At 41.0% G+C, this 21,960-nt stretch overlaps 1 protein-coding gene across 6 annotated transcripts in view; it reads right to left on the bottom strand.

Moving 5' to 3' along the window:
* Positions 1-8,574: 8,574 nt before the first annotated feature.
* Positions 8,575-21,960, bottom strand: part of GrlHz (Gustatory receptor-like Holozoa) — a 252,373-nt gene continuing 238,987 nt past the window's right edge. For all 6 annotated transcript variants that reach the window (XM_071664869.1, XM_071664868.1, XM_071664867.1 and 3 more), the window contains one exon: positions 8,575-16,760. In XM_071664869.1, the coding sequence (XP_071520970.1) occupies positions 16,563-16,760 (198 nt within the window). In that variant the 3' untranslated portion in view covers positions 8,575-16,562. The remainder of the gene's footprint in view (positions 16,761-21,960) is intronic.

The following is a 21,960-nucleotide window of genomic DNA, read 5'->3' on the forward strand; positions in this document are numbered from 1 at the left end:
GTCTGTTGTGGATGAGCGAGCTTGGGAAGTGAGTCAGTTGTTGTTCACTGATGATACAGCGCTGGTGGCTGATTCATGTGAGAAACTGCAAAAGCTGGTGACTGAGTTTGGTAAAGTGTGTGAAAGAAGAAAGTTAAGAGTAAATGTGAATAAGAGCAAGTTTATTAGGTACAGTAGGGTTGAGGGTCAACATCAATTGGGAGGTAAGTTTGAATGGAGAGAAACTGAAGGAAGTGAAGTGTTTTAGATATCTGGGAGTGGATCTGGCAGCAGATGGAACCATGGAAGCGGAAGTGAATCATAGGGTGGGGAGGGGGTGAAAATTTTGGGAGCCTTGAAGAATGTTTGGAAGTCGAGAACATTATCTCGAAAAGCAAAAATGGGTATGTTTGAAGGAATAGTGGTTCCAACAATGTTGTATGGTTGTGAGGCGTGGGCTATGGATAGAGTTGTGCGCAGGAGGGTGGATGTGTTGGAAATGAGATGTTTGAGGACAATATGTGGTGTGAGGTGGTTTGATCGAGTAAGTAATGTAAGGGTAAGAGAGATGTGTGGAAATAAAAAGTGTGTGGTTGAGAGAGCAGAAGAGGGTGTTTTGAAATGGTTTGGTCACATGGAGAGAATGAGTGAGGAAAGATTGACCAAGAGGATATATGTGTCAGAGGTGGAGGGAATGAGGAGAAGTGGGAGACCAAATTGGAGGTGGAAAGATGGAGTGAAAAAGATTTTAAGTGATCGGGGCAGGAGGGTGAAAGGCGTGCAAGGAATAGAGTGAATTGGAACGATGTGGTATACCTGGGTCAACGTGCTGTCAATGGATTGAACCAGGGCATGTGAAGCATCTGGGGTAAACCATGGAAAGTTCTGTGGGGCCTGGATGTGGAAAGGAAGCTGTGGTTTTGGTGCATTAGCACATGACAACTAGAGACTGAGTGTGAACGAATGGGGCCTTTGTTGTCTTTTACTAGCGCTACCTCGCACACATGAGGGGGGGAGGGGGTTTGTATTCCATGTGTGGCGGGGTGGCAATGGGAATAAATAAAGGCAGACAGTATGAATTATGTATATGTGTATATATGTATATGTCTGTGTGTGTATATATATGTGTACACTGAGATGTATAGGTATGTATATTTGCGTGTGTGGACGTGTATGTATATATATGTGTATGTGGGTGGGTTGGGCCATTCTTTTGTCTGTTTCCTTGCGCTACCTCGCTAATGCGGGAGACAGCGACAAAGCAAAATAAATGGCCCAACCTTCCCACATACACATGTATGTACATAAGTGTCGACACACGCACATATCCATACATGTGCAATTCAACATATATATACATATATATATATATATATATATATATATATATCTTTTTTTTTTTTTTTTTTTTACTATTCGCCATTTCCCGCGTTAGTGAGGTAGCGTTAAGAACAGAGGACTGGGCCTTTTTTGGAATATCCTCACCTGGCCCCCTCTGTTCCTTCTTTTGGAAAATTAAAAAAAAAAGAGAGGGGAGGATTTCCAGCCCCCCGCTCCCTCCCCTTTTAGTCGCCTTCTACGACACACAGGGAATACGTGGGAAGTATTCTTAATCCCCTATCCCCAGGGATATATATATATATATATATATTTTTTTTTTTTTTTTTTTATACTTTGTCGCTGTCTCCCGCGTTTGCGAGGTAGCGCAAGGAAACAGACGAAAGAAATGGCCCAACCCCCCCCATACACATGTACATACACACGTCCACACACACAAATATACATACCTACACAGCTTTCCATGGTTTACCCCGGACGCTTCACATGCCTTGATTCAATCCACTGACAGCACGTCAACCCCTGTATACCACATCGCTCCAATTCACTCTATTCCTTGCCCTTCTTTCACCCTCCTGCATGTTCAGGCCCCGATCACACAAAATCTTTTTCACTCCATCTTTCCACCTCCAATTTGGTCTCCCTCTTCTCCTCGTTCCCTCCACCTCCGACACATATATCCTCTTGGTCAATCTTTCCTCACTCATTCTCTCCATGTGCCCAAACCATTTTAAAACACCCTCTTCTGCTCTCTCAACCACGCTCTTTTTATTTCCACACATCTCTCTTACCCTTACGTTACTTACTCGATCAAACCACCTCACACTACACATTATCCTCAAACATCTCATTTCCAGCACATCCATCCTCCTGCGCACAACTCTATCCATAGCCCACGCCTCGCAACCATACAACATTGTTGGAACTACTAATCCTTCAAACATACCCATTTTTGCTTTCCGGGATAATGTTCTCGACTTCCACACATTTTTCAAGGCTCCCAAAATTTTCGCCCCCTCCCCCACCCTATGATCCACTTCCGCTTCCATGGTTCCATCCGCTGACAGATCCACTCCCAGATATCTAAAACACTTCACTTCCTCCAGTTTTTCACCATTCAAACTCACCTCCCAATTGACTTGACCCTCAACCCTACTGTACCTAATAACCTTGCATATACATACGTACATTATCCCTGGGGATAGGGGATTAAAAATACTTCCCACGTATTCCCTGCGTGTCATAGAAGGCGACTAAAAGGGAGGGAGCGGGGGGCTGGAAATCCTCCCCTCTCGTTTTTTTTTAATTTTCCAAAAGAAGGAACAGAGGGGGCCAGGTGAGGATATTCCCAAAAAGGCCCAGTCCTCTGTTCTTAACTCTACCTCGCTAATGCGGGAAATGGCAAATAGTTTAAAAGAAAGAAAGAAAAAACATACGTATATATATACACATGTACATATACCTGCTGCCTTCATCCATTCCCGTCGCCACCCCGCCACACATGAGATCGTATCCCCCCCTCCAACAAGGTATATATTATTATTATTATCATCATTATCATTATCATTATCATTATAATTATACTGAGTCCTGTCCCCTGCGTTAGCAAGGAAGCGCAAGGGAACAAACCAAAAAATGGCTGAACCCAACCACATACACATGTATATACATAAACGCCTACACACGCACATATACGTACCTATACATTTAAACGTATACATACATATACATACACATACATATACACGTGTACACATCAACACTTTATGCCTTCATCCATTCCTGTCGCCACCCCGCCACACATGAAATGGCACCTCCTCCTCCCCCGCGTCCATGATAGCGCTAGAAAAAGAAAACAAAGGTCACTTTCGTTCACACTAAGTCTCCAGCTGTCATGTGTAATGCACCGAAACCACAGCTCCCTTTCTACATCCAGGCCCCACAAAACCTTTCATGGTTTACCCCAGACGCTTCACATGCACTGGTTCAATCCAGTGACAGCACGTCAGTATACCCGGTATACCACATCGTTCCAATTCACTCTATTCCTTGCACGCCTTTCACTCTCCCATATGTTCAGGCTCCGATTGCTCAAAATCTTTTTCATTCCATCCTTTCACCTTCAGTTTGGTCTCCCCTAACCATCCCATCCATAAACAAATTAAACAACCATGGGGACATCTTGCACCCCCTGCCGCAGACTGACATTCACTGGGAACCAATCACTTTCCTCTATCCTTACTTGTACACATGCCTTATATCCTTGGTAAAAAAAAAAAAATTCACTTCTAGCAACTTATCTCCCACACCATAAACTCTTAAAACCTTCCACAAAGCATCACTATCAACCCTATCAAATGCCTTCTCCAGATCCATAAATGCTACATACAACTCCATCTGTTTTTCTGAGTATTTTTCACATACATTCTTCAAAGCACACACCTGATCCACACATCCTCTACCACTTCTGAAACCACACTGCTCTTTCCCAATCTGATGCTCTGTATATGCCTTCACCCTCTCGTATAATTTCCCAGGAACAGTCAACAAACTTATACTTCTGAAGTTTGAACACTCACCTTTATCCCCTTTGCCTTTATACAATGGCACTGTGCATGCATTCCGCCAATTCTTAGGCACTTCATGATCCATATATTCATTGAATATCCTTACCAACCACTCAACAACATATGTTGCAGTAAATCACATACACATGTGAGACACCAATAAAAGTGAATTCACTGGAAAAATAAATACAGCAGCTCCAAGCTCTCGACTATTCTAAGACATTTTCAAAGATGCCGAGTCAACATGAACATAAGAATACATACAAAACCAGCCTACATCATAGCTGCCGAAATAAGAAACTTATCCCTCTTCATGGCAAAGGACATCAGGTCACCTACTGCTTTCTTAATTGTGTCACATTGCAACAGAGATTTCATCTAAATATCTAATTCATATTTTCCTTCATCTATATTTATGTTACTGTTAACTCTGATAAGACAGGATTCACTTATAAACCTTTCTATAAGTAGCACACAAAGGTAAAAATTTTTTGACTCCATCTAATTAACTGGATGTGAATAATCTTCATGACTGAACATTGTGTCTGATTCCAAGGCTGTCCTTACAGAATATTTATGCTGTTCAAGCTCTCCTCTAAAGATTTACCCATTTGGCCAACATACATCTTAACAGACTTTAAAGAATAAGATGTTTTGGAAGGTGGTAAAATATGTGTAAAAGACAAGAGAATAAATTGGAATATCGATGAAGGAGGCAAAAGGGGAAGTGATAACAGGTAATGATGAAGTGAGGAAATGGAGTGGGTATTTTGAAGGACTGTTAAATGTGTTTGATGTAAGAATGGCAGATGTAGGGTGTTTTGGTCGAGGTAGTGCTCGAAGTGAGAGAGTCATGGTTTAGTGAAGATAGAAGAAGTAGTGAAAGCTCTCTTAAGATGAAAAGTGGCAAGGTGGCTGTAGTGGATGGTATTGCAGTTGAATTTGATAAGAAAGGGGTGACTGTGTTGTTGATTAGCATAATGCATGTATAATAATACTAATGTATAAAGGCAATGGGGATAAGGGTGAGTGCCCAAATTACAAAGGTACAAGTTTGTTGAGTATACCTGGTAAGTTGACTGGGAGGGTATTGACTGAGAGGGTGAAGGCATGCACAGAGAATCAGAATGAGGAGCAGTGAGGTTTCAGAAGTGGTAGAGGATGTGTGGATCAGGTGTTTGCTTTAGAAAATGCAAGCGAGAAATATCTAGAGAAAAAGATGGATTTGCATGTGGCATTTATGGATCCGGAGAAGGCATATGGTGTGGGAGGAGAGCTGCTAGAAGCAGACTTTTGTCAAGGGTGTAAGGCTTGTGTGTGAATAGGAAGAGAAGAAAGTGATTGGTTCCAAGTGGCAGTCACAATGGTTGTGCAATTTGTTTACCTCCCTCACCACCCGGTGAGGGAGGTAAAAGCCAAAGTTTTTGTAAGGGGCAATTATGCAGTTTGTGGGGGATTAGAGGGCCTAGGAAGTGAGTCATTTGTTGTTTGATGACGATACAGCACTGGAGGCACATTCGAGGAAGAAACTGGAGAAGTTAGTGACTTAGTTTGGAAGAATGTGTACAAGGAGAAAGTCAATACTGAATATGAATAAAAGCAAGGTTATGAGGATCAGTAGGGTTGAGGGACAAGTTAGTTGGGGTGTGAGTTTGAACAGAGAAAAATTGGAGGAAGTTAAGTATTTTAAATATCTGAGAGTGGACATGGCAGTGAATGGAGCCATGGAAGCAGAAGTGAGTTATAGGGTGGGGAAGGGAGCGGAGATTCTGAGAGCAAATAAAAATGTGTGGAAAGATAGAATGTTATATGGGACGAGAAAAATAGAGATGTCTGGAGGAATTGTAGTTACAACAACATTGTACGGATGCAAGGCATGGGCTATAGATGAAGCTGTACAGAGGAGGGTGGATGTAGTCTGGAAATGAAATGTTTGATGATAAGAACTGGTGTAAGTTGGTTTGACTGACTAACTAACTAATGAAAAGGTTAGAGAGATGTGTAGTAATAAAAAGAGTGTGGTTCAGGGAGGTAGAGAGGGTGTGCTGAAATGGTTTGGACATAAGGAGAATGAGTGAGGAAAGGTTAACAAAGAGGATACATTTGTCATAAAAGGAGGGACAAAGGAGAAATGGGAAACCAAATTGGAGATAGAAGGATGGAGTGAAAAAGATTTTGAGCAACTGGAGTCTGACAATGCAAGATGGTGAAAGGTGTGCACAGAATAGAGTGAACTGGAATGATGTGGTATACTGGGGTTCATGTGCTGTCAATTATCTGAACCATGGTTCATGAAGCATCCAAAGTAAAGCATGAAAAGTTCTGTGGGGCCTACATATGGATAGGGAGCTGTGGTTTCAATGCATTAAACCTGACAACTAGAGAATGGATGTGAGATGTCGCCTATCTTCTGTTCTTGACACTATCTTGCTAACACGGGAAATAGCGATCAAGTACGAAAAAAATGAGACAATAATCTTTTGGGAGTTACTCGACTACCTGCTAGAGGTTACACCATACAAATGAATTGTCACCTTTGGCAACGCTGTAAAAGTGGGAGTACAGTCTTGGTTAAAAGACCTCACTATAGAGGAGTACATTTCCCTGCTAATGGAAATAACAATGTCTTGAGTTGTAGGAGCCTTTATAAAGGTTCTGGAAAACACTACAACTCTTTCATAGAGAGTTGATCCTAAAGTAATCATAAATGAATAAATAAATCATCTTCTGCAGTATGAATATTTTTGCACAGCAAACAATACACACAGTCACAATGTAGTCATTAAGACTTTGTTCATTATTCTGGCATCTTTACAGTTTGAACTGTTTTGAATATGTCAGATGGATATAAGAGGAAGTATGAGTCTGGATCTGAAATGCAAAAGAAAAAGGAAGAAAGGGGTGAAGCTTTCACACATATGAGGGATTATCTGATGAATCTTATGAGAAAAGATAAGAGGAGTGACAATGTAAGCTATGCCATCAATTCATCATCAGATCTGGAAAACAAAGCTACTTGACAAGTTTAAAAATATGTCATTACGAAATGAGTGAAATATTGATCAAGTGAGGCAAAGCTAGAGCCATTTAGTGACAATGCAAATAGCAGCATGATATGTGATGAAAACAGTAATAAAGACATAAAAAAAAATACCAAATCTTATCTCACCATTAAACTACAGTAGTGATCAAGATGAGTTGGAGATCATTGCAGATCTCACTAATCATTATGCAGAAAATAAGCTTCACATACATAGGATTCATGCTTCTCATCGATGGGTAGCCTATTTGGTGACAAGATAGGCATGCAAAGAGTATTTCTTTCAGATGACTGGCAAATGGGGAAACTGTCTAAAGGAGTAGACATATTTATATTCCCGCAACTAGTAAAATGCATTTCTACTTATGCAGGTTAGTTTGTGCCAATTCTAGTGACTGCTCTAATCAGCTTAAAACATGTTTTGATAACTGGAAAAATAGAGGTACTAGAATTACTTCTACCGGACATTCAAAGGATCTTGGTGCACTGTCTTTGATGTTCCAGCATTAGATGTCTACCACAATTGATGCAAAACTGGAGAAAATGAAGGAAGGATCATATAAATACTGGATATAAATCTAGAAGAGAGTAGTTGCTGTAAAAACATTTCCTGCTGAATAAGGTCTAGTCTTCCACAGTAAGAGTGATGTGCACAACTACCCAAACAATGGAAATTACCTAGGATGCACTGAACTTTTGGCAGAATTGAATCCATTTCTTGTACAGTACATTTAAAGACATGGAAATCCCAGAAATGGGAATGTATCTTATCTTTCTTGATGCATTTCCAACAAATTTATTGACATCTAGGGATCTAAAGTCTTGGTGTACTTAATATCTGAAATCAAGAATGTAAAGTATTATGGAAGTAGCAGTAATTCATCTTGTGATATCAGTCACACTGATCAGCTGAGTGAGAGATGGAGAGGTGATTGGGCAGTTTCTTCAATTCATTCCCAAAGAACAACATGCTGAAAAATGATTGTTTAATCCTGTGTAGGGTACTTTCAGATTTCATGGTACTCATATTGTAAGCCACAGATTACAGTCATATGATAATGCCAGCAATATGAGTGGCATATAATCAGCAATGTAAGCAAGGTTTTGTGAGATAACAATCTGGCTGAATGGGTTCCAAGTGATGTCCACAGTCTGAAATTAGTTGGATCAGATGCTGTGTAGAGTTGTCCTGCAGAAGTAAGCTTTTTTGCTATTTTGCAGTCATGACATATGTTATTCTTAAGTGCACCCTAAAGATGATCCAGGTTGTTAGAGAATATGAAGAGAAATTCATAAGCTGTACAAAGTGTATTGAAAACATTATGGTCAGCAAAGAATGATGCTGTCAGAGCAGAGCCCTTTATGTTAACTATTCCAACATTCATTTAATTGAATTAGTTGAAAGCAACTGACAACCACCAGCAGCTGTCCAAGATGCAAAGTCAGTGACTAAGAAGCCCGATTGGTTTGGTTTGAGACAATGTTGATGTGTATCATTTGGAATGGCATACTCAAAAGACTAATGTTAATAATGTTCTACTGGAGGCTGGCATTGAGATGTATGCCGTCCTAAATCTGTATGATGGTCTTTTAGCACACTTTAGCAATACCATCTGACTACAAGGACACTTCACAATGCAAACAACTGAGTACTCAATTTTTTTTTATTAGGATGGCATGGGTAATACTGTCTTAGATTTGAGTGCCAGTAACAAATTCTGCATTATGTCAATCTATCCTATCACAGATAAATATACTGTTGAAATGAGCAAACAGCACATGCCACACTAAATGAAAGGTTCAATTTTATCCGAACAGATCCATGTCCAGTGATGAAGTGGTCTCTACAGCAAGGATACTAAAAGAAACCCATCCAACATCTTGAATATGCATTCACAGGTGAATTTCTATGGTTCTTACAAAAGTACTGAGACAATATATCCATGGCAGAAACAATCAGTGAGCAAACAGCGGACCGGCTGTTAAAAGTTTCCTAAATATCAACATTGCTTTTAGAACGTGCCTCACCACCTTTGGAACAGGTTGTGAAGGAGAGTACTGTTTTTAAAAGCAGATATGTATAAAGAATAAACTGTGGTGGACCATGGTGCTATGGCATCTTCATTTGCACTATTCTCAACTGAGAATGAGCTTTCACGATGATCAATTTTGAAAAGGTACTCTGTGATTTTACAAGCAACAAGAGCTGCAAGATTCTTTCATTCAAATTCACTTTATCTGCTATCTGTCAACTGTATTTAACAACACCTGCTTCCTACGTAAGTGAGGTGGCGTCAGGAAAGTGATGAAGAGACACCCATCCACTCATACTATATACACACATACACAAATACATGTACATAAACACACACATGTGCATATACATACATACATATATATATATTTTATTTATTTATTTTGCTTTGTCGCTGTCTCCCGCGTTAGCGAGGTAGCGCAAGGAAACAGATGAAAGAATGGCCCAACCCACCCACATACACATGTATATACATACACGTCCACATACGCAAATATACATACCTATACATCTCAATGTACACATATATATACACACACAGACATATACATATATACACATGTACATAATTCATACTTTCTGCCTTTATTTATTCCCATCGCCACTTCGCCACACATGAAATAGCAATCCCGTCCCCCGCATGTGTGCGAGGTAGCGCTAGGAAAAGACAGCAGTGGCCACATTCGTTCACACTTAGTCTCTAACTGTCATGTATAATGCACAGAAACCACAGCTCCCTTTCCACATCCAGGCCACACAGAACTTTCCATGGTTTACCCCAGATGCTTCACATACCCTGGTTCAATCCATTGACAGAACATTGACCCTAGTATACCACATCGTTCCAATTCACTCTACTCCTTGCATGCCTTTCACCCTCCTGCATGTTCAGGCCCCGATCACTCAAAATCTTTTTCACTCCATTTTTCCACCTCCAATTTGGTCTCCCACTTCTCATTCCCTCCACCTCTGACACATATATCCTCTTTGTCAATCTTTCCTCACTCATTTTCTCCATGTGACCAAACCATTTCAAAACACCCTCTTCTGCTCTTTCAACCACACTCTTTTTATTACCACACATCTCTCTTACCCTTTCATTACTTATTCGATCAAACCATATCGTCCTCAAACATCTCATTTCCAGCACATCCACCCTCCTCCGCACAACTCTATCCATAGCCTATGCCTCGCAACCATATAACATTGTTGGAACCACTATTCCTTGAAACATACCCATTTTTGCTTTACAAGATAACGTTCTCAACTTCCACACATTCTTCAACGCTCCCAGAACTTTCGCCCCCTCCCCCACCCTATGATTCACTTCTGCTTCCATGGTTCCATCCGCTGCCAAATCCACTCCCAGATATCTAAAACACTTCATTTCCTCCAGTTTTTCTCCATTCAAACTTAACTCCCAATTGACTTGTCCCTCAACCCTATGGTACCTAAAACCTCGCTCTTATTCACATTTACTCTCAGCATTCTTCTTTCACACACTTTACCAAAGTGTCACAAGCTTCTGCAGTTTCTCACCCGAATCAGCCACCAGCACTGTATCATCAGCGAACAACAACTGACTCACTTTCCAAGCTCTCTCATCCACAACAGACTGCATACTTGCCCCTCTTTCCAAAACTCTTGCATTCACCTCCCTAACAACCCATCTACAAACAAATTAAACAACCATGGAGACATCACGCACCCCTGCAGCAAACCAACATTCACTGAGAACCAATCACTTTCCTCTCTTCCTACTCATACACATCTCTACATCCTCGATAAAAACTTTTCACTGCTTCTAACAACTTGCCTACCACACCATATATTCTTAATACCTTCTACAGAGCATCTCCATTAAATCTATCTTATGCCTTCTCCTGATCCATAAATGCTACATACAGATCCATTTGCTTTTCTAAGTATTTCTCACATACATTCTTCAAAGCAGACACCTGATCCACACATCCTCTACCACTTCTGAAACCACACTGCTCTTCCCCAATCTGATGCTTTGTACATGCCCTCACCCTCCCAATCAATACCCTCCCATATAATTTCCCAGGAATACTCAACAAACTTATACCTCTGTAATTTGAGCACTCACTTTTATCTCCTTTGCCTTTGTACAATGGCACTATGCAGGCAATCCGCCAATACTCAGGCACTTTACCATGAGTCATACATACATTAAATAACCTTACCATTCAGCAACAATACAGTCACTCCCTTTTTTTAATAAATTCCACTGCAATACCATCCAAACCCGCTACCTTGCCACCTTTCATCTTCCGCAAAGCTTTTACTACCTCTTCTCTGTTAACCAAATCATTCTCCCTAACCCTCTCACTTTGCACACCACCTCGACGAAAACACCCTATATCTGCCACTCTATCATCAAACACATTCTACAAACCTTCAAAATACTTACTCCATCTCCTTCTCACATCACCACTACTTGTTATCACCTCCTCATTAGCTTCCTTCCCTGATGTTCCCATTTGTTCCCTTGTCTTACGCACTTTATTTACCTCCTTCCAAAACATCTTTTTATTCTCCCTAAAGATTAATGATACTCTCTCACCCCAACTTTCATTTGCCCTCTTTTTCACCTCTTGCACCTTTCTCTTGACCTCCTGCCTCTTTCTTTTATACATCTCCCAGTCATTTCCATTATTTCCCTGCAAAAATCGTCCTAATGTGTCTCTCTTCTCTTTGACTAAAAATCTTACTTCATTCCACCACTCACTACCCTTTCTAATCTGCCCACCTCCCACACTTCTCATGCCACATGCATCTTTTGCACAAGCCATCACTGCTTCCTTAAATACACACACACACACACACACACACATATATATATATATATATATATATATATATATATATATATATATATGGAAGCGGAAGTGGATCATAGGGTGGGGGAGGGGGCGAAAATTCTGGGAGCCTTGAAGAATGTGTGGAAGTCGAGAACATTATCTCGGAAAGCAAAAATGGGTATGTTTGAAGGAATAGTGGTTCCAACAATGTTGTATGGTTGCGAGGCGTGGGCTAAGGATAGAGTTGTGCGCAGGAGGATGGATGTGCTGGAAATGAGATGTTTGAGGACAATGTGTGGTGTGAGGTGGTTTGATCGAGTGAGTAACGTAAGGGTAAGAGAGATGTGTGGAAATAAAAAGAGCGTGGTTGAGAGAGCAGAAGAGGGTGTTTTGAAGTGGTTTGGGCACATGGAGAGGATGAGTGAGAAAAGATTGACCAAGAGGATATATGTGTCGGAGGTGGAGGGAGAAAGGAGAAGAGGGAGACCAAATTGGAGGTGGAAAGATGGAGTGAAAAAAGATTTTGTGTGATCGGGGCCTGAACATGCAGGAGGGTGAAAGGAGGGCAAGGAATAGAGTGAATTGGAGCGATGTGGTATACCGGGGTTGACGTGCTGTCAGTGGATTGAATCAAGGCATGTGAAGAGTGTGGGGTAAACCATGGAAAGCTGTGTAGGTATGTATATTTGCATGTGTGGACGTATGTATATACATGTGTATGGGGGGGGGTTGGGCCATTTCTTTCGTCTGTTTCCTTGCGCTACCTCGCAAACGCGGGAGACAGCGACAAAGTATAAAAGAAAAAAAAAATATATATATATATATTATCCCTGGGGATAGGGGAGAAAGAATACTTCCCACGTATTCCCTGCGTGTCGTAGAAGGCGACTAAAAGGGGAGGGAGCAGGGGGCTGGAAATCCTCCCCTCTCGTTTTTTTTTTTTTAATTTTCCAAAAGAAGGAACAGAGAATTGGGCCAGGTGAGGGTATTCCCTCAAGGCCCAGTCCTGTTCTTAACGCTACCTCGCTAATGCGGGAAATGGCGAATAGTTTGAAAGAAAAGAAAGAAAAATATATATATATATATACGTGGGAATAATTGGTATACATGGAGTGTTTAGTGTTGTAAATGGAAATGGTGAAGAGCTTGTAGATTTAAGTACTGAGAAAGGACTGGTGATTGGGAATACCTGGTTTAAAAAGCGAGATATACATAAGTATACGTATGTGAGTAGGAGAGATGGCCAGAGAGCGTTATTGGATTACGTGTTAATTGATAGATGCATGAAAGAGAGACTTTTGGATGTTAATGTGCTGAGAGGTGCAACCGGAGGGATGTCTGATCATTATCTTGTGGAGGCGAAGGTGAAGATTTGTGGGGGTTTTCAGAAAAGAAGAGAGAATGTTGGGGTGAAGAGAGTGGTGAGAGTAAGTGAGCTTGGGAAGGAGACTTGTGTGAGGAAGTACCAGGAGAGACTGAGTACAGAATGGAAAAAGGTGAGAACAAAGGAGGTAAGGGGAGTGGGGGAGGAATGGGATGTATTTAGGGAAGCAGTGATGGCTTGCGCAAAAGATGCTTTTGGCATGAGATTCGTGGGAGGTGGGTTGATTAGAAAAGGTAGTGAGTGGTGGGATGAAGAAGTAAGATTATTAGTGAAAGAGAAGAGAGAGGCATTTGAACGATTTTTGCAGGGAAAAAACGCAAATGAGTGGGAGAGGTATAAAAGAAAGAGGCAGGAGGTCAAGAGAAAGGTGCAAGAGGTGAAAAAGAGGGCAAATGAGAGTTGGGGTGAGAGAGTATCATTAAATTTTAGGGAGAATAAAAAGATGTTCTGGAAGGAGGTAAATAAAGTGCATAAGACAAGGGAGCAAATGAGAACTTCAGTGAAGGGCGCAAATGGGGAGGTGATAACAAGTAGTGGTGATGTGAGAAGGAGATGGAGTGAGTATTTTGAAGGTTTGTTGAATGTGCTTGATGATAGAGTGGCAGATATAGGGTGTTTTCGTCGAGGTGGTGTGCAAAGTGAGAGGGTTACGGAAAATGATTTGGTAAATAGAGAAGAGGTAGTAAAAGCTTTACGGAAGATGAAAGCCAGCAAAGCAGCAGGTTTGGATGGTATTGCAGTGGAATTTATTAAAAAAGGGGGTGACTGTATTGTTGACTGGTTGGTAAGGTTATTTAATGTATGTATGAATCATGGTGAGGTGCCTGAGGATTGGCGGAATGCTTGCATAGTGCCATTGTACAAAGGCAAAGGGGATAAGAGTGAGTGCTCAAATTACAGAGGTATAAGTTTGTTGAGTATTCCTAGTATATTATATGGGAGGGTATTGATTGAGAGGGTGAAGGCATGTACAGAGCATAAGATTGGGGAAGAGCAGTGTGGTTTCAGAAGTGGTAGAGGATGTGTGGATCAGGTCTTTGCTTTGAAGAATGTATGTGAGAAATACTTAGAAAAACAAATGGATTTGTATGTAGCATTTATGGATCTGGAGAAAGCATATGATAGAGTTGATAGAGATGCTCTGTGGAAGCTTTTAAGAATATATGGTGTGGGAGGCAAGTTGTTAGAAGCAGTGAAAAGTTTTTATCGAGGATGTAAGGCATGTGTACGTGTAGGGAGAGAGGAAAGTGATTGGTTCTCAGTGAATGTAGGTTTGCTGCAGGGGTGTGTGATGTCTCCATGGTTGTTTAATTTGTTTATGGATGGGGTTGTTAGGGAGGTGAATGCAAGAGTTTTGGAAAGAGGGGCAAGTACGCAGTCTGTTGTGGATGAGAGAGCTTGGGAAGTGAGTCAGTTGTTGTTCGCTGATGATACAGCACTGGTGGCTGATTCATGTAAGAAACTGCAGAAGCTGGTGACTGAGTTTGGTAAAGTGTGTGAAAGAAGAAAGCTGAGAGTAAATGTGAATAAGAGCAAGGTTATTAGGTACAGTAGGGTTGAGGGTCAAGCCAATTGGGAGGTAAGTTTGAATGGAGAGAAACTGGAGGAAGTAAAGTGTTTTAGATATCTGGGAGTGAATCTGGCAGTGGATGGAACCATGGAAGTGGAAGTGAATCATAGGGTGGGGGAGGGGGCGAAAATTCTGGGAGCCTTGAAGAATGTTTGGAAGTCGAGAACATTATCTCGGAAAGCAAAAATGGGTATGTTTGAAGGAATAGTGGTTCCAACAATGTTGTATGGTTGCGGGGCGTGGGATATGGATAGAGTTGTGGGCAGGAGGGTGGATGTGCTGGAAATGAGATGTTTGAGGACAATATGTGGTGTGAGGTGGTTTGATCGAGTAAGTAATGTAAGGGTGAGAGAGATGTGTGGAAATAAAAAGAGTGTGGTTGAGAGAGCAGAAGAGGGTGTTTTGAAATGGTTTGGTCACATGGAGAGAATGAGTGGGGAAAGATTGACCAAGAGGATATATGTGGCAGAGGTGGAGGGAACGAGGAGAAGTGGGAGACCAAATTGGAGGTGGAAAGATGGAGTGAAAAGATTTTGAGTGATCGGGGCCTGAACATGCAGGAGGGTGAAAGGCGTGCAAGGAATAGAGTGAATTGGAACGATGTGGTATACTGGGGTCGACGTGCTGTCAATAGATTGAACCAGGGCATGTGAAGCGTCTGGGGTAAACCATGGAAAGTGTGTGGGGCCTGGATGTGGAAAGGGAGCTGTGGTTTCGGTGCATTATTACATGACAGCTAGAGACTGAGTGTGAATGAATGGGGCCTTTGGTGTCTTTCCTAGCGCTACCTCGCACACATGAGGGGGGAGGGGGTTGTTATTCCATGTGTGGCGTGGTGGCGATGGGAACAAATAAAGGCAGACAGTATGAATTATGTACATGTGTATATATGTATATGTCTGTGTGTGTATATATATGTGTACATTGAGATGTATAGGTATGTATATTTGCATGTGTGGACGAGTATGTATATACATGTGTATGTGGGCGGGTTGGGCCATTCTTTCGTCTGTTTCCTTGCGCTACCTCGCTAACGCGGGAGACAGCGACAAAACAAAATAAATAAATAAATATATAAATAAAAAATAAATACGTGGAAATGTATATGTATGTATATGTGTGTGTGTGGGCATTTATGCATATACACATGTATGTGGATGGGTATTGCCATTCCTCGTCTGTGTCCTTGCGCTACCTTGCTAACGCAGGAGACGGTGGTTAAGTATAATATATAAATATAAATAAATGCACCACTGTGACCTATTGCAACATACATACATACATATACACACACACACACATGTACATATTGATATAGTTGTTTGCTTTTATCCATTTCCGGCTCCACCCCGCCCTACAGGAAACAGCATCACCACCCCCTGTGACAGGGAAGTAGGGCCAGGAAACATACGAAGGAAGGCCACATCCACTCACATTCATTCTCAAATAAAAGAGCACTCTTATATGACTTACACCATTTGTACATGTACTCTCAAGAAAAAAACATTCTTCAAATCAATTCAATCAGAGCAAATTAAAGTTTGATTTAGAAATTTCCCTTTCTTGTCTTTAAGTCAACGTAGAATTTTTTGTAGGCCACAAACAACTTTGTTGGCCTATTAGATAATCCAGCAGTGGTGCTGAAACATCATCAAGTGATCTTCTAACATTGTGATTTATTCTAGGTTCTGTACATTCTGATATAGAAACAAAATATTTTATTGAATAACAGGGCAAACCCAACTTTAATTGGTACTCCCTATCAACAACTACGATTAAAAAATAAATTTCTTATAATTTCTGTACACGAAAACAAAATCTCATCTACAAATACAAATAGCTCAAAACTATAAGAGACATAAATGCTAAGACTAAAATGGACACAAGAAAATATGTTCGAACTGGAATCCATAATATTTTGGCCTGTAAATGTAAACTGGAAACGTACAGTAAGAAGGAATCTATGTCCAGTTGTGGTGTTGATTGGTAGCCAAATGGTCGACCATGCAACTGGCAGCCAGCCTGTCAACAATAGAAAATAATATGTTTGATGTGATTTCAAAACAATATGAGACATACATACACTCCTCTAATGAGAAAATGTGGTCTTTTGTATCACAGTGAAAGAACCTTTATAATAAAAAATCAAGATCAAAAGATAAGGTAAACATAGAGAAATGTCTATAAACAGTGCTGACAGCTATTTTTGCTATGTAGTAACATGGTAATTAAGGCAGTACAAAGTCTGATAGTGAAACATAAAGGTAGATGTTGTAATGGGAAATGACACTGGTCATACAACTGTTATCTGTGAAAGAGAAGACCAATCAATGGACAAGGATACAATATATCATCTTTGACTACATCCTCCTTCCCCTGAGATACTGTTTCATTTGCAGCAAGGAATCAATAATTGTACAACAAATTTATATATATATCTATCTATATATTTATTATACTTTGTCGCTGTCTCTCGCGTTAGTGAGGTAGCGCAAGGAAACAGACGAAAGAATGGCCCAACCCACCCATATACACATATACATACACGTCCACACACGCACATATACATACCTATACATTTCAATGTATACATATATATACATACACAGACATATACATACATACACATGCACATAATTCATACTTGCTGCCTTCACTCATTCAGGTCGCCACCCTGCCACACAAGAAATGACAATCCCCCTCCCCCCCTCATGCGTGCGAGTTAGTGCCAAGAGAAGAATAACAAAGGCCACATTCGTTCACACTCAGTCTCTAGCTGTCATGTTTAATGCACTGAAACCACAGCTCCCTTTCCACATCCAGGCCCCACAAATCTTTCCATGGTTTACCCCAGACACTTCACATGCCCTGGTTCAATCCATTGGCAGCACGTCGAACCCAGTATACCACATCATTCCAATTCACTCTATTCCTTGTATGCCTTTCACCCACCTGCATGTTCATGCCCTGGTCACTCAAAATCTTTTTCACTCCATTTTTCCACCTCCAATTTGGTCTCCCACTTTTCGTTCCCCCCACCTCTGACACATATATCCTCTTTCTCAATCTTTCATCACTCATTCTCTCCATGTGACCAAACCACTTCAAAACACCCTCTTCTGCTCTTTCAACCACACTCTTTTTATTTCCACACATCTCTCTTACCCTTTCATTACTTACTCGATCAAACCACCTCACACCACATATTGTCCTCAAACATCCCATTTCCAACACATCCACCCTCTTCCACACTAATCTATCTTTAGCCCACGCCTCGCAACCATATAACATTGTTGGAACCACTATTCCTTCAAACATACCCATTTTTGCTTTCCGAGATAATGCTCTCGCCTTCAACACATTTTTCAACGCTCCCAAAACTTTCGCACCCCTCCCCCACCCTGTGACTCACTTCTGCTTCCATGGTTCCATCTGCTGCCAAATCCACTCCCAGATATCTAAAACACTTCACTTCCTCCAGTTTTTCTCCAATCAAACTTACCTCCCAATTGACTAGTCCCTCAACCCTAGTGTACCTAATAACCTTGCTCTTATTCACATTTACTCTCAGCTTTCTTCTTTCACACACTTTACCAAACACAGTCACCAGCTTCTGCAGTTTCTCACATGAATCAGCCACCAGCGCTGTATCATTGGCGAACAACAACTGACTCACTTCCCACACCCTTTCATCCACAACAGACTGCATACTTGCCCCTCTCTCCAAAACTCTTGCATTTACTTCACTAACAACCCCATCCATAAACAAATTAAACAACCATGGTGACATCACACACCCTTGCCGCAAACCTACATTCACTGAGAACCAATCACTTTCCTCTCTTCCTTCACGTACACAAGCCTTACATCCTCGATAAAAACTTTTCACTGCTTCTAACAACTTGCCTACCACACCATATATTCTTAATACCTTCCACAGAGCATCTCTATCAACTCTATCATATGCCTTCTCCAGATCCATACATGCTACATACAAATCCATTTGCTTTTCTAAGTATTTCTCGCAAACATTCCTCAAAGCAAACACCTAATCCACACATCCTCTACCACTTCTGAAACCACACTGCTCTTCCCCAATCTGATGCTCTGTACATGCCTTCACCCTCTCAATCAATACTCTCCCACATAATTTCCCAGGAATACTCAACAAACTTATACCTCAGTAATTTGAGCACTCATTTTTATCCCCTTTGCCTTTGTACATTGGCACTATGTAAGCATTCCTCCAATCATCAGGCACCTCACCATGAGTCATACATACATTAAATAACCTTATGAACCAGTCAACAATACAGTCACCCCCTTTTTTAATAAATTCCACTGCAATACCATCCAAACCCGCTACCTTGCTGGCTTTCATCTTCTGCAAAGCTTTTACTACCTCTTCTCTGTTTACCAAATCATTCTCCCTAACCCTCTGAACAAACCTTCAAAATACTTACTCCATCTCCTTCATACATTACCACTACTTGTTATCATCTCCCCATTAGCCCCCTTCACTGAAGTTCCCATTTGTTCCCTTGTCTTACGCACTTTATTTACCTCCTTACAAAACATCATTTTATTCTCCCAAGAATTTAATGATGCTCTCTCACGCAAACTATCATATGCCCTCTTTTTCACCTCTTGAACCTTTCTCTTGACCTCCTGCGACAAAGCAAAATAATAATAATAAATTATTATTTTTATTATACTGTGTCACTGTCCCCTGTGTTGGCGCAAGGAAACAGACGAAAGAATGGCCTAACCCACCCACGTACACATGTATATACATACACGTCTAAACATGCACTTATACATACCTATACATCTTAACGTATACATATTTATACACACACAGACATATACATATATACACATGTACATAATTCATACTATCTGCCCTTATTCATTCCCATCGCCACCCTGCCACACATGAAATGACAACCCCCTACCCCCGCATGTGCGCAAGGTAGCACTAGGAAAAGACAACAAAGGTCACATTCATTCACACTTAGTCTCTAGTTGTCATGTATAATGCACCGAAACCACAGCGCTCTTTCCACATCCAGGCCCCACAGAACTTTCCCTGGTTTACCCGAGACGCTTCACATGCCCTGGTTCAATCCAATGACAGCATGTCGACCCCGGTATACCATATATATATATATATTCTGTTTCCCCTTTTAGAAAGTTAAAATACAAGGAGGGGAGGGTTTCTGGCCCCCCGCTCCTGTCCCCTTTAGTCGCCTTCTACGACACGTGAGGAATGTGTGGGAAGTATTCTTTCTCCCCTATCCCCAGGGATAAAATAAATAAAGGCAGACAGTATGAATTATGTACATGTGTATATATGTATATGTCAGTGTGTGTATATATATGTGTACATTGAGATGTATAGGTATGTATATTTGCGTGTGTGGACGTGTATGTATATACATGTGTATATGGGTGGGTTGGGCCATTCTTTCGTCTGTTTCCTTGCGCTACCTCGCTAACGCGAGAGACAGTGACAAAGCAAAATAAAAAAAATATATATACATATATATATATATATATATATATATATATATATATATATATATATATATATATATATAACTCTTGCATTCACCTCCCTAACAACCCCATCCATAAACAAATTAAACAACCATGGAGACATCACACACCCCTGCCGCAAACCTACATTCACTGACAACCAATCACTTTCCTCTCTTCCTACACGTACACATGCCTTACATCCTCGATAAAAACTTTTCACTGCTTCTAACAACTTGCCTCCCACACCATATATTCTTAATACCTTCCACAGAGCATCTCTATCCACTCTATCATATGCCTTCTCCAGATCCATAAATGCTACATACAAATCCATTTGCTTTTCTAAGTATTTCTCACATACATTCTTCAAAGCAAACACCTGATCCACACATCCTCTACCACTTCTGAAACCACACTGCTCTTCCCCAATCTGATGCTCTGTACATGCCTTCACCCTCTCAATCAATACCCTCCCATATAATTTACCAGGAATACTCAACAAACTTATACCTCTGTAATTTGAGCACTCACTCTTATCCCCTTTGCCTTTGTACAATGGCACTATGCACGCATTCCGCCAATCCTCAGGCACCTCACCATGAGTCATACATACATTAAATAACCTTACCAACCAGTCAATAATACAGTCACCCCCTTTTTTAATAAATTCCACTGCAATACCATCCAAACCTGCTGCCTTGCTGGCTTTCATCTTCCGCAAAGCTTTTACTACCTCTTCTCTGTTTACCAAATCATTTTCCCTAACCCTCCCACTTTGCACACCACCTCGACCAAAACACCCTATATCTGCCACTCTATCATCAAACACATTCAACAAACCTTCAAAATACTCACTCCATCTCCTTCTCACATCACCACTACTTGTTATCACCTCCCCATTTGCACCCTTCATTGAAGTTCCCATTTGCTCCCTTGTCTTACGCACTTTATTTACCTCCTTCCAGAACATCTTTTTATTCTAAAATTTAATGATACTCTCTCACCCCAACTCTCATTTGCCCTCTTTTTCACCTCTTGCACTTTTCTCTTGACCTCCTGTCTCTTTCTTTTATACATCTCCCACTCAATTGCATTTTTTCCCTGCAAAAATCGTCCAAATGCCTCTCTCTTCTCTTTCACTAATAATCTTACTTCTTCATCCCACCACTCACTACCCTTTCTAATCAACCCACCTCCCACTCTTTTCATGCCACAAGCATCTTGTGTGCAATCCATCATTGATTCCCTAAATACATCCCAAAGAGGGGCAAGTATGAAGTCTGTTGTGGATGAGAGAGCTTGGGAAGTGAGTCAGTTGTTGTTCGCTGATGATACAGGGCTGGTAGCTGATTCATGTGAGAAACTGCAGAAGCTGGTGACTGAGTTTGGTAAAGTGTGAAAGAAGAAAGTTAAGAGTAAATGTGAATAAGAGCAAGGTTATTAGGTACAGCAGGGTTGAGGGTCAAGTCAATTGGGAGGTAAGTTTGAATGGAGAAAAACTGGAGGAAGTAAAGTGTCTTAGATATCTGGGAGTGGATCTGGCAGCGGATGGAACCATGGAAGCAGAAGTGGATCATAGGGTGGGGGAGGGGGCGAAAATCCTGGGAGCCTTGAAGAATGTGTGGAAGTCGAGAACATTATCTCGGAAAGCAAAAATGGGTATGTTTGAAGGAATAGTGGT

Source organism: Panulirus ornatus, chromosome 9 (genome assembly GCF_036320965.1).
Source record: "Panulirus ornatus isolate Po-2019 chromosome 9, ASM3632096v1, whole genome shotgun sequence".
Taxonomy (NCBI): Eukaryota; Metazoa; Arthropoda; class Malacostraca; order Decapoda; family Palinuridae; genus Panulirus; species Panulirus ornatus.